A 14087-nucleotide genomic window follows, 5' to 3' on the forward strand; every position below is an offset into this window, starting at 1 on the left:
TAGAAATGTGATCTGGGGATAGGGTGCCACAATAATGAAAGGGAAAGGGAAAGCGGTAACAATGGCTCCACCAAGCAACTTCTCTAAAATGTAAGATGATACCTAATAATAGGACAGTTCTTTGCTGAGCCTTTGAGTTCTTGAATTCTACCAATTTCTAGCTGAACTGCCAGATACAGGTTTCCTGATAAATGTATAATCAGAACATAAAGGAAATGAAATGCTGTCAAGTTTCACTGTTCCACAATCATCAGTTTTTAGTAGCTGTATCATATCTCTGTTCCCTGACAGATGCGTGTAACAAAATGAAATAATGTCAAGACTTGTGTGCTCTTATCGGAAAATGTGTTTGGGTGAAAAAGGACTTCAAAATGTATTCCCCCCCCCCCCCCCAAAGATGAATGTGAAAAGTTTTGTTTGAGCCTTTAAAACACACACACACAATACACTATCTTCCCCACAGCCGTCATGTGTCATGAGCTAGGTCTAATATTCATGCTGCCCTGAAAATAGAGCATGAAACACATCTTTTGGTAATATATGTTATTGGGGGATGCTCCAAGCAACGTTATTAAGCCACTGTTCTTCTCATACATAGATAAGAGCCACAATCCAGTGAACATTCCTACATGTGTGTAACACATTCATGCACGCTAAGAGACTTTCCTTTTCTGAGACACAATCTACACATGCGTGTGCATGCACACGCATGCGTGCGCGCACATACACACACACACACTTGCTCCCACTGTAAAAGCTAGTTTTAAACTGCCCTTGCTTTTAAAAAAGAGTTGCTAACTTATTTTCGAGCAGGGTTCTTGTGCCTAAACGGAGGTGTGTGAGGCTGAAATTTAGCAGGCAAGACTTTTCTCATCACTGCATCCCCAATTTGCAATAAAGTTTACTTCTGAATTGCTGCTTGCTAGACAGCTATTTTATGCACACGAGCCTTTCCCCCAAAAAGAATTGGAAACCTCATACCCAATTTTCACAATTCTTATTTTATTTTTTGTATTTATTTTATATCCTGCCTTTCCACCAAAAAATGGTGGTTAATGGTGCTAAAATACAGATTAAAACAGAATCTTAAATAAAAAAATACATAAAAACAAATAAATTAAAAACACAATTAAAAACACAGCAGTGAAAGAAATAAACAATACCTATCCAATTGAAAACCCTTTCAGCAACATACCAGTTTATCTGCCAAAGGCCTGCCTGGATAAAAACAAAGTTCCACTGGCCTGCCAGTGGAAGTAAAAGAGAGAGGACCAGCCAAGCCTCCCTTGGTAGGGAGTTTCACAGTACATCCCCTACCACATGCTCCTCTGATGGTTGTGAGACCAAGAGAGGGACCTCCCCCAAAGATCTTCAACCCCAGGCAGGCTCTTACGGGAGAAAGTGGATTTTCAGATAACCTGGTCCCAAGTCATGTAGGCCTTTATAGGTCATAACCAGCACTTTGAATCACGCCTGGAAACAGACTGGTAGCCAGTGAAGTGTTGTAACAAGGGAGTCACATGCCCCCAGTAACTGGCCCTGGCAACAGTCTGGCTGCAGCATTCTGGATCAGCTGAAGCTTCTGAACATTTTTCAAGGCATCCCCACATAGACAGCGTTGCAGTAGTCCAAATGGGATGTTACTAAGACATGCATAACCATGGCCAGATCAGACAGCTCTAGGAATGGGTGCAGTTGGCGCACTAACCTGTTATGCAAACTCAAACAACTCTCCGGTGATCAAAACCTCACCTGCTAAAACATCTTACTCCCTCTTATTTGAGAGGGGCCCATGGTTAAAGAACTGGGATAAGTTCCTGGCATCACACATACCTTTCTCCAAGGCCTTGACCTCTCCAGTGCAAATGACCCCCATTTAAGTGTGGTTAAAATTAACCAGGTTTTGCTACTGACCAGTATGTGAAACCAAAGTTTGAAGGGGATTTCAAACAGTTCATAGTGAGCCAGGGTTGGCATTACCCACAGTTGAGGCCAGTGCTGATGTAAGTTTTAACCATAGATAAACTTGGTGGTGGCAGCAGGAGAGGGGAAATGTATGTATGAAAGCAGAGGGAAATTATAAGAGGGGGAGCATGTGCCTCTGAGATCTGCTAGCCATGCTTAAGGGATTAGGAGCTTCACATCGGCAAACAAGAAAACCCAGGTTAACACAGTAAAGTGCTGGACTGAATAATAACGCAGGATTGTAAACTGCCATTCACCAGGTTTTCGGCGTTGAATAAGAATAATTTCCAAGTGCCAAACTTTGTGTGCATTTTGGAAAAATATACTTTCTTTTTCTTTAAGTCCAAAAATGTTCTGTGAATGTCTAACAAAGGTATGTGTGGTCAGGAAGTCTAGTAAGTATTGTGGTGGCCTCATTTGCAAGGCAGCAATAACAAAATATAACGGAGAAGGCTGGAAATGCTTAGATCTCAGATTGCCCAAAGAATCGGAGCTGGAATAGAACAGTTCTGGCTTTTAAAAGAGCGATACATAGCACAGAAACACACACATTAATTATGTTATTTCTACATTTATGCCAATAGGGAACATTCTTCCAGCTTGCATTGCACATTCAAAACATTTTGAAAGCAGGCCTTCTCAGTACCTTACGGTTCAGGAGGCAGAAAATGTGGCGGGTTTTAACTAACTCCTGAAAATGTATTTGTTTATGTATATTTTCCCTGGCTTATAATAAATTACCATGATGCTGCTTCATTCTACTGTCTCTCTTTATTGTTTCTCCTGATCTAACATTTGTTGTTGAAAGCTGAAATGTTTTAGAGTTCTATTATGTATATGTATTTTTAACTGCAATTTTAAACTTTTGTATGTAAACTGCTGAGAGATTTTACTATATTAAGTAGTATATAACTATCACTATAAACAATAAATAAATGCATAAACTGCAGAGTTGTTGGTCAAAAGCAAGGGCTCTAGGAACGTGGTGAAGCTTCACTGCAACTCTGACCGCCATGTGCAACGCTGTGGTAGAGAAAAGCACATGCATGATCAGAGTGTACCTAGGACCACAGTGTGTATTATCTTCCACACATGTCTAAATACAATCCCAAGCACAGTTGTTTTCTGCAATGGGAGCATGTTATTTTCAGCTCTGGGTATATATTATTCCAAATCCCAGTAATAAAGTACCAAAAAAAAGGGTTTATAATTGAAAAGCGATGAGAGCATTAACTATCATGGAGAGGATGGGGTTTTCTGAAATACTGAATATGCTAACTTGTGAAAAGTAAATGGTTGAGACAAACATAATTACAACATTTTGTAGGGGAAGGGACCGAGGCACATGGTGGGGAGGGGGGAGTATCTTACCTGTTTTGCTGTTTCCATTATTGATGCAGCTTCAGCCTTACCCAGTTGTTGAACCATCTTGTAAAACAGGCTCTCCTTTTCTTGTAGCAAAATGTATGGCTCATCATATTCTTTCAGCCGTCCTGAATCCAAAACCTGATGAATCAGCAGAAGCAAGCCAGTTAACAGGTAAAATTTGGCAACAATGCCTTGCTGGGTACAACAACCCAAGTTCACATTCATGTGGATTTTTCGGCTGACAGCTGGATACAATTAAGAGGAGATAGATGTAAAGCAGTGCTATGACTATTCTTTAGAAACATACAGCCACTTGCTACTATTTGTCGTTGTTGTTATTATTGTTATTATTATTCAATGCCATCAGAGGACATTACATATTCATATGCAAGAAGTAGACAGTTCAGAATGAGAATTAAGAGATTAAGCCAAAGGCCTTACAGAAAGAGTGGGGTTTGACTCGAAAGCATGGAAATATATAATGAATTAAACCAAACAGGGAATTAAACCAACAATTAAACCAAATATCTTTAAACCAACAGCCAAACTAATCCCTGCCCTCAAGCCATCAAGCAGATGCCATTAAAGCACTCTTAGTGTCACAATCCCTTGGGCCCCTCTTTCCTTAAGCACTCACACACACACACACACACACACACACCCCAAATGAGAGGCTTCAGTCTCACGCCCTTATTTCATTATTCACAGGCTCATTACAGATGCAAAACCTTGAAGACTCTCTGGCTACAAAGGAATGCCTCCAGGGGATTCAAATGGGATCACCGAAAGTTGCCCGCAGTTTGAGAGGGAGGCTATCTGGCTAGGCTAACTTAGGAGGGAGGTCCTGCACCTCGCATGATGCTTCCTTGTATAGCCTCTCACGCATTGCTAACTGGTTCGACCATCTGAGCTCTGCCCCTGACGTTTCCCTCTTAGCTCTGCACTGCCACCTCGCATCTCTTAGGTCACTGTCCTCAAGCTCCTCCTCCTCCTGCTTGCTGCTTCTCACAGAGGGGGGTAAGGAGGAAGCTTCATGCCCGGCCATCTGGGAGTTGGTATCCTGAGAAGCACACCTACCCATATCTGAACTGGCTTGTGAAAATGCCTCCCCCAGTTCTGGCTGCTCCTCTTCTGAATCTGAGCTGCTATCTCCCTGGGCTCAGAATCAATCCTGACACTTAGGAGCTGTTCTCATGATATGACAACCCACCATGGGTTATTTAACCCACTGTGAGGCTGCAGTGTGACCACCATTTTGAATATGCAACCCCTGCTCGGGGGTTGTCGTGTCATGTGAACCCAGTGAGCATGGGTTATGCAGGGATTCAACAACTCTCGCATAACCCATGAACTGTTTTTAGGGTTATGCGAAGGTTGTTGAACTCCTGCATATCCCACACTCATCAGGTTTGCATGACACAACAACCCCTGAACGGGGGTTGCGTATGTATCCTGGCACCCACAGGCACTGCAGTTAAATAACCCACAATGACCTGCCGTGTGTTGTCTGAACCTGGCCTTACAGTACACAAGGACTGAAACACACAAATGCTACCTCATCTAAAATGTTTGACTTCCTCAACACAAAGATACTGGACACCTGTGGGCTGCTAAGTGGACTGAATGGCAGCCGTGTAGAAGACTTCAACCAAGACTTCAAATCCATACTCTTTCAGATGTACCAAACTGCTCTAACTGCACGACTCCACAAAACCAAAGTTCAACATTCAAGCAACCTTTCATTTTCTCTTGAATATTTCCTCTGGATAGGAACATAAGAATAACATAAGAAGAGCTGTGCTGGATCAGACCAAGGTCCATCTCGTCCAGCATTCTGTTCATACAGTGGCCAACCAGCTGCCAGGAAACCTACAAGCAGGACATGAGTGCAACAGCACCCTCCTGCTCACGTTCCCCAGCAACGGGCATACATAGGCATACTGCCCCTGATGCTAGAGATAATATATATCCATAAGGACCATTAGCCATTGGTAGCTTTACCTACTGAATGCACCTCCACGCTTGCACAGCTGTGCTTGGCTTGGGTGGGGAGGGACTTTGAATTTCTCTGTTAAGTCATTCTGTTTTACATCATAATTGCACACATGTCTACTCAGAAATAAGTACCATTAAGTTTAATGGGGCTTACTCCCAGGTGAGTGGGTATAGGGCTGCAGCCTCCATTTCCAGTAAGCAGCGGATGACAGGGTTAGGGAGCTCATTCTACCTGAGTCCCTACCCACCCTTGGACACTGCACTGATGCGGCTTGTGATTCTCTTTTGGCGACAGAGCCTGATTACCCCTCGCTGTCTTCTTTGGAACGAAGGTCTGTCTCAAACTTGAGTTCACCCAGTAAATTTGATGGGCAGGGCAGCAGATTGAGAACACAGAAACAGGAACTCCTTCTTCACAGAACACATTAACTTGCTGCAATTTGTTGCCACCAGATGTAACGGCCACAGGCTTTCAAGGGGAATACTGGGGAGCCGAATCTCTGTGTGGGCTATGCTCATAGGTCATAACCGCCCCCTTCAATCCCTAATCTGAGATAACCAAGCTCAGAGGATAGAGGTTGTAATGTGTAACAGGAAAGCAGTTAAGGAAGCTAAAATGTACAAGGAAAACCTATTATTGCTTTGCTCAAGTTCTTATCACACAAACAGAAGAGGGAAATATGTATTGTGAAGCTTCTGACAAGTCAGGCAAAGGTGCTGCCAGACATTCAAGGCACTAAAGAAGTGGTTCAAAAACAAACACAAAACACAGGAAGTTGCCTTATAGAGTCAGATGATTGGTCTATCTAGCCCAGTATTTTCAATACTGACTGGCAGGGTTCCATACTGAAGTCTTTCCAGCCCTACCTGGAGATGCTGGGAATTGAACCTGGAACCATTTGCATGCACAGCATGTGCTCTCTGGTATGCCCCCTCTCCAACTTGTACTTTAAATACAATGTGTGAGAGCCTTGGGGTTCAGTATGGCAGATTTTTTAAAAAGAAACCCCACAGGAGTTATTTCATATACCAATTGTCTGAATGTGTTTTGAACAAGTATTTTTAAGGGTGTCTTTGTAGTATATGTCTGCATAATATATAACTGATAGAGAGATTGATTATGCATGTGAACTGAAGCATTTGAAAGTGAGACTCTTGAACCTTTTGCAGGTTTCCAGTTGAACAGCAGTCAATATGAATTATGAATAAATGGCATCAAAAAGGCTGGAACAAGGGATACTCAAAACATCCTCATAACACACTTCCCCATGTCAAAGAAAAAATTATCAAAACATCCCCAAATGCAATTAAGGCCTAGTTCTTCTGATGTCTTTATTGAAACCCTTCTTTCCCTCATAACTGTAACACAGGAATAGTGGTATCTGCAGGAGAGAATCTGTGGCCAAGTGCTTAACCCTTCCAGGATCCACAAATTCTCTTCAGCCAATGCCACCTCAGCTGCTTTTTCTTACAAACAATATTTTTTCCTCAGCCCAGCTTTGTGATCAGAAAAATACAAGCTGCAGGGAAAACCAATGTGGGGGGAGATTTGCACAGGAAAATCAATAGGCAGAGAGATGGGTTAAGCACTCTCCCACCTGCTGATCCTCCTCTGACTACACCCCTCCCCTTCTCTGGACCGTGCATTCAGATTAATGAGAACTGCTTAGAAACAGGAATTTGTTGGTATAAGTGTGCAGTTCCATCCTTGCTACTTGGAGGTCATGTCATACAAATCATTCCCCCATATGAAAATATGGTAGAAAAAGCACTGCATGCAAACTTTGACCACCTCAAAAGCACACAAATGAGTAAAATGGCCTGGGGAAGGAAGCTAACTCTATGCAGACTTGGGCCATGGATAAGTATGGCAGGACCTCAAAAGTTTAGCAGTACTTGAGTGCGTGTGCACTCTCTCTCTACATGTTTTTTTTTTAAGTCTTATTGAAAAGGAGGGCCAGCCCTACCATTAGGCAGAATGAGGTGATTGCCTCAGGTGGCAGATGCTGTGGGGCAGCAGTGGCAGCCTCCTTGGCTGTTCCTCCTGGACTCCCCAGCTGTTCCCCTCTGTTGGAGGACAGAGCTGTGTATGCCACACAACCCATCCTGGGCTCCCTAAACTAGAATGCCTCACATGTGGTGGCAGACACTATCCCATTGCCAGCTTGAAGTAAGATTCAACTGCCAGTCGAGCTGTCTTCTGTATATGAAAAGGGGAGGGGGTGCCATCTTACCATTCACTTCAATTAGCAAAATGTCTTGGGCCAGCCCTGTTGAAAAGCTACAGTATTTCCCCCCAGTCCTGAAATATACATGTGCACTAGTAAAATCCCTTGGAAACAACATGCATTACAGCACTAACCTATGCATGGTCACTCAGAGGCAAGTCCCACAGTGTTCAATGAGTTTTACTCCCTTACCCTAGTCTGTCATATAGCTCAATAGCCAAATTATACTATTGCCAATATTTTCTCTGTCAATGGCAGCCATCTTAATATACATCTTGATTTCTCACCTCTATTCTTTCTCATTTACATGAGGGTAGATTACAAATGTTAAATCCATTGCACTCTTATTTACTACAGTTCATCATAATCAAGAGCACCTTTCTCAAGAGTTTAAGGATAACTGAATCTTTCATATATACAGTATCAGCACAACAATCAAGATGTCCTGTAATTTGGCACTCCAATTTAGGTACCTTGAATGTGTAATTTCTAAGACGCACAGTCCTAACCACTCCCTTTGAAATGAAAGGGGGGGGATCTAGTCTATAAATATAGGCTTCACCGTCTTTGTGAAGAGCCACATAAAGTAAAACTTTTTGCTTTACGCAAAAAATACGTAACACCCTCCCAGTTCATATATTTGCATCTCAACAAGCATCATGTGAAAAGAAGCTTCCCAGTGCCTGGAGGAGCCATCTCTTCCTGCCAATGTCTCTTCTAAGCTGCGCTTCAAAGCAACCCTGTCCGTCCACCTCTTTGCCTTGTACTGGTGCACGCTGCCCAATCCCTTGTGCTAACAAACAATCCAGGGATACTCTGCTCCTGCTCACAGTGGGAGTGACTGAGCGGCGTGAACCAGCACACTTGCTTGTTGTTCTCTGCAAACCAGACCTATGGATCCAATTAAAATATTTAGAGGGCACAAGCCAAAAACAGATCAAATGAGAAGCAGACAAAACAGGTAATTTGTTTTAAAACATACGGAAAACCCCAACAAGAACGTTGCAGTTCTAGAGAGGCCACAATTCCTATTACTGCTGAACTATGAGAACATGTTATTTCATAGAATCATAGAATAGAATCATAGAATAGTAGGGTTGGAAGGGGCCTACAAGGCCATCGAGGACATATTTACAAGGATGTAAAAGCAAGTAAATTACACTTGAAGATAGATGGCTTCTCATACAAAACTCTTGGTACAAATATTGAAGTATTGTTTAATTTTGTTTTTGCTTCACCCTCAAATGACCTCAGATCCAGTCCTGGACTGACAACTACCTGTCATACTGTAGGCTTCTGTGGCTAAACTTACGTTTTCAGCCATTTTCTTTTATGGCCTCCATAGTGCCACAGTTGCCATTTAAGAAAGCCAGATAACTTGCGACACATCAAGTACAATGCAGACCTTCAGTTGTGTGTGATGGCTTGCCAGTGACTTCAGATTGTCAACACTAGAAATTGAAAATGTTGGCACTTGGGTGGGGTTTGAACTCTGTAGGTCAGGGGACAGAATCCAGAGTAGATTTGAGGTGGAGGGTAAATCACCCTTGCCCCTGACTTTTCCAGCAATTGGTATAAGAACCTCCACTCTCAAAGCCATGGCTAGGCTCCCTCCCTAGTGTGTTAACAAACACAGGCTTAATAAACCTTTCCCCCGCCCTGGTGTTTGCCTGGTACTGCAAATGGATTAGGGTCATCAAAACCAATACAAGGCTGGTGGATTTGGTGGATTACAAGTTGTATTGGCTTGGTTTAGCACATGGACTGTTGCACAATATATATTTTTCCTTGAAAGCTAGTTGGACCACCCAAGTGTGCATTCACATTGCAAGGTGGGGGATCACAGGTACGGTTATTAGCAATTCCTGTGATCAGGTCTGTGAAAACACCACACTGTTTATGAGAGCTACAACTGGCCATGGCTTAAGTTAATGTTACATCTGTCCACACGAATGGATACCCACAGAAGTCTGGGCTGTCCACATTGGGTGGATGGGTGGGTGACAACACAACATTTTGAGAACTAGGCCAATGTGCTGGGAAAAATATAATTATGCACCAGAGTAATACAAAATTCTGTGTTCAGAATTATGTATATTAAGCACATTTGCCTATATTGTGGTATTTATTTTGCCTTCAAAATTTCAGATTCCAAAGTATTCTGGGGGTTTGACATGGAGTAGGGGAATGGAATAGATAGCCCCAGATGCAGACCCTAGGGACAAATAGGGATGTGGAAATCAGCAAAACCCAGGTTTGTTAAAGTTCTCTAAGTTCCACCTGGAAATTCGGTCCAACACATGTCTGTATCAGACTGTGAGCTTTTTCTTTCTTTTCGCATGAAAATTGTGAAGTACTTGGGTGCACATTCAGAATTTTCTCCGATTGATTAAAGCATGTTTGTACATATTTTTTAAAAAGTGTGCATATTTTTCTAATGTACACCATTTTTATTACATTTTCTCTCCTGCGGACAGCATTGTACACTAGAGATATACAAAATTATGCATGGTGTGGAGGAAGTGGATAGGGAGACATTTTTCTCCCTCTCTCATAATATTAGAACCCAGGGTCAACCCATGATTCTGATTGGTGGGAGATTCAGGACAGACAAAAGGAAGTACTTCTTCACACAGTGCATAGTTAAACCATGGAATTTGCTACAACAAGACATAGTAATGGCCAATTTGGATGGCTTTAAAAGGGGCCAGACAAATTCATGGAGGATAAAGTGATCATTGGCTACTGGCTATGTGCTACCTCCAGTATCAGAGGCAGTATGCCTACATACACCAGTTGCTGGGGAACATGGGTGAGAGGATGCTGTTGCACTCATGTCCTGCTTGTGGGTTTCCCGTGGGCAGCTGGTTGGCCACTGTGTGAACAGAATACTGGACTACATGGATCCTTGGTTTGATCCAGCATGGCTCTTCTTATGTTCTTGTCACAAGTTCAGGAATGTATGAATTCTGGCCATGGATTGCATTCGCGTTTGGAAGGTCGGTCATAAGCAAACTAAAACAAATTTCTCATACACCCATAGGAATGAGTACAGGCCTGCTCAATGTGTGATTGCTGCATTTGACCAAGCCAAATATGTCCCAGCAACTATGTATCATGACCTGTCAAGTGCTTGACAATCTCCCCATGACCCTCAACTCGCATCAGTGCATGCTACTACCTATACGTTCTCAAGTTTTCTCCATAGCTATTTGGGTTAGAAATTTGCTTTTAAATAAAACCAAAGCTGAATTTTGTGAGGTACTAACTTCAGGATCATGTTCCATGTTTATGCTGCCAGCCCACTAAGCATGGATGATACAAAAATCTGGCAATATGAGCATACACAGGGGCATAGAGATGAGACAATGGGGCAGGCAGCTGGCAGGGTATTTTCCAAGGGGCCCGGAAAGTGCTCAGTTCCCACCGTTGTATAGTCTCTAGCTATATAGAATTTAATTAATTTCCCAGCCATGCTTCAGTTGATCATCCACAGCAGAAAGGATGTGGTGAAATTATCAGGTGGGTATTCTTCAGGACTGCAAACCTTTTAGCCACTGATACCACAGCTTGATGGAATTAAACTGTTAAAGGGAATGGGTGAGGATTGGGAAGGCAGCAAGAGCAGCTTATTGTGCGATTATGTGTATTTCAGAATAGTACCCGATGTCAAGTCACAGATGTCAAAGTACAGCCTAGGGCAAGGGATAGGCGCTTCTATTCCAACAAACGCATATATAAATTATAATCAAAACCTAGTGCTTCGGCCAAGTTTCTGACATTCCTGCTTAGGCTGAGAAGAAACTTCAGCTCCGTGAGCTGAACCCACGGGAACAGAAAAAGTTACCTGTAAGAGTAGCTATTTTGCGTTAAAGTTGGCAGAATCCAACCTTTAACTATTTGTACTTTTCTTTTGTCACCAAATTACACCCAGATTGAGGTGCTCATCCTACTGAACATGACAACTTAATTTTTTGCTCTAGACACTTCAGTGAAATGCAAGATCTGCTATATTCATCTTCATAACTCAGACAGACCCCAAGTTGCTACAAGAAAAGACAGGAATAATCCAAAAGGACAGGAAGGTAGAAATATTCTACCACAGAACCTGATCTCAGGAGAACATGGTTTGAGTACCAGATTTCATATAAATTAATTGGTGTGACCTTTTCCTTATCCCACTGAGATATTGATTGGGCTATTCACATGGCTTCAGGTAAGCTCTGGATGAGTCTCGAATGTGAAACCAGCTCGCAAGCTGCTGAACCAGCCCAATACTCCTTGGTGCTCCCCCTCCTCTCTACTGCCATTTCTTGTTTGTTGCTGCCTATGTCAATGCTTCTCATTTGCATGCAGATGCACAAAAATTAAATGACAACAGTAAGGAAGGAGGTTATGGGGTAGTGGATGGTGCTGTGGGCAGTAACATGAAAAGCAGTGGCAATTATCCCGTCCCTGCTGAACCCCCAGCATAAGAAATGCTTTCTGTGGTTACAGTTGTGTATTTGTCAACAACGTGGAACCCCAGTGAGAAAAAAAATACTGCGCATGTACATACATGCTGGTCTACATGTAACAGTCTGAATCCACACCGATGGTCCCAGCTTACCAGAAATGTTACTTATTCTATTGATGGAGAGGTTTTGCAAAGGACAAAGGATCAGAGCAAAGATTTTTCTCTCCAAATCAGGGCAGGTATAGCATGCAAGAATACCTAAACTGCTGCTATACTATGAATGGCTACATGAACACAACATGCAGCAACACAGAGCCTTAAAAGATCAATTCTTCTCATCTAGTTGGTATGACTTGACTGCATGTGAACAAAGCTATAAAGTGTGTGTGTGTGTGTGTGTGTGTGTGTGTGTGTTTGAGAGAGAGAGAGAGAGAGAGAGAGCTTCCCTATAAATCATGGACAACTTCTTGCTATGCTGGTAGAAAGCAAGTGAATATATTCTTCTTCTTCTCAGATGGCTATTTTTCTCCCAGTCAAAGCAGATTTTAACACTTGCATTTTAGAAGAAGCAACCTCAGTATTCTTTCATAGCCACATAAAACTCAAAAGAATTTCAGAAAGTCAGTTTTCTTAAGTAACCAGCAAAATAAATTTAAAAATAAAATCTAGTTCTCCCACAATTATATGAGTCTTTATTGACATGGATATTGTGAGGTAAGTCTCGCTCCCCTTTGAAAGTGATGGTTCAGATATAGATCTGGGTTGAACAGGGTTGAAGGCTATTTAGGGCATGTTGAACCAAAAAGTATACATACATACATACATACACATAAAAAAAAATGCTCCTCAATCTAATAACAAGTGGCAAATCAGGACTCGGGTATCACGGAGGAGGTAAAAAGACTCTTCCCTAAAAAAAAGTTTTAAAGTGTGTTTGTGCTGACCTCATTCTCAAAATAAAAGGGAAAAGGGAAAAAAGCAAGAACAGCCAAGCAAAATCATGATAACTGGGAGAAAATGTCGAACACGTTTGTTCTTTAAACTAGAGAGAGGACATTGGATGGGCCATAACCCACTGATGGAGCACATACTTTGCAAAAGGTCCCAGGTTTAATCCCTAATATCTCTAAATTGGGCTGGGAAACATTCCTGTCTGAAACTCTGGAGAGCTGCTGCTGACAACACTGAGCTAGATGGACTGTTGGTTTGACAGCTGCCTATGTTCCTGAACACACACTAAATAAGAATGTTACAATCACCCCAAGCTTTGATGTAAGTATTTGGGCATCAACAAATGACCAATACTGGTGGGTATTGACTTCATGGTCTTTCAGCTAGCAATGCAGGACAGTTTTTTAATCCTAACCTGAAAACATGCATATTCCAGCAGTTTGTAAACACTAATTTCAAAAGTGAGCAACATACTGTCTTAATGAGGTAAGGCAGAGTATCAGCACAACTGTGCAGTTTGTTTAAGACCTGTTAGAAAATACTGATTATCTAAACCCACATCAGTCAAGGCTCAGGTCAGTATGGAAGACATCCTGGTTTAGTGCCCCAGGTGGAAGATTTGTGTCTGGAGTTAGCAAAGGAAGCATAATCTTACTTTTACTCTTAGACATTTTAGCAGGTAGTCAACACAACTAACTGCTAAATTCTTCTGGATCACAGGGTGAAGTGGTGGCGGGGACTTGAGGATACTGTTTTGCAGTAGTTCAAGTCCTACTTACAGATCAAAGCCAGAGAGTAGCAGTGAGTGGTTACTTCTCTGTCCCAGGGACTTTGAGATGTGGCAGGATTCCATGTTGCCACCTATGCTTTTAAAAACTATTATGATATCTGCTGGAAAAGACCGTCCAGAGTTTCAAAGTACGATGTCATCAGCATGCTGGCAACATCTAAGAAATTTTGTTCTTGTCAAACTGAGTAGAGCTGGAGCCTCTGAATGAATGCTCGGGCACAGTTATGCCAAGGAAGAGGGCTAATAAATAAAAACGCTCAGTCCTGACAAGAAGTGTTGAAAGTAACTCAGCCTACAGATGTTAGGGTAATGGCTTTACCTACTCTAGAAAGGG

At 42.3% G+C, this 14087-nt stretch overlaps 1 protein-coding gene across 2 annotated transcripts in view; it reads right to left on the reverse strand.

Annotated features, from left to right (window-relative positions):
- ABCC4 (ATP binding cassette subfamily C member 4 (PEL blood group)) overlaps positions 1-14087 on the reverse strand; it is a 192512-nt gene that overhangs the window by 5060 nt on the left and 173365 nt on the right. For both annotated transcript variants that reach the window (XM_084844745.1, XM_084844744.1), the window contains one exon: positions 3337-3471. In XM_084844745.1, coding sequence (XP_084700871.1) covers positions 3337-3471 — 135 coding nt within the window. The remainder of the gene's footprint in view (positions 1-3336; positions 3472-14087) is intronic.

The sequence above is a fragment of the Heloderma suspectum genome, chromosome 3, assembly GCF_057233095.1.
Source record: "Heloderma suspectum isolate Gila_16-S chromosome 3, 16-S_ref, whole genome shotgun sequence".
NCBI classification, from domain to species: domain Eukaryota; kingdom Metazoa; phylum Chordata; class Lepidosauria; order Squamata; family Helodermatidae; genus Heloderma; species Heloderma suspectum.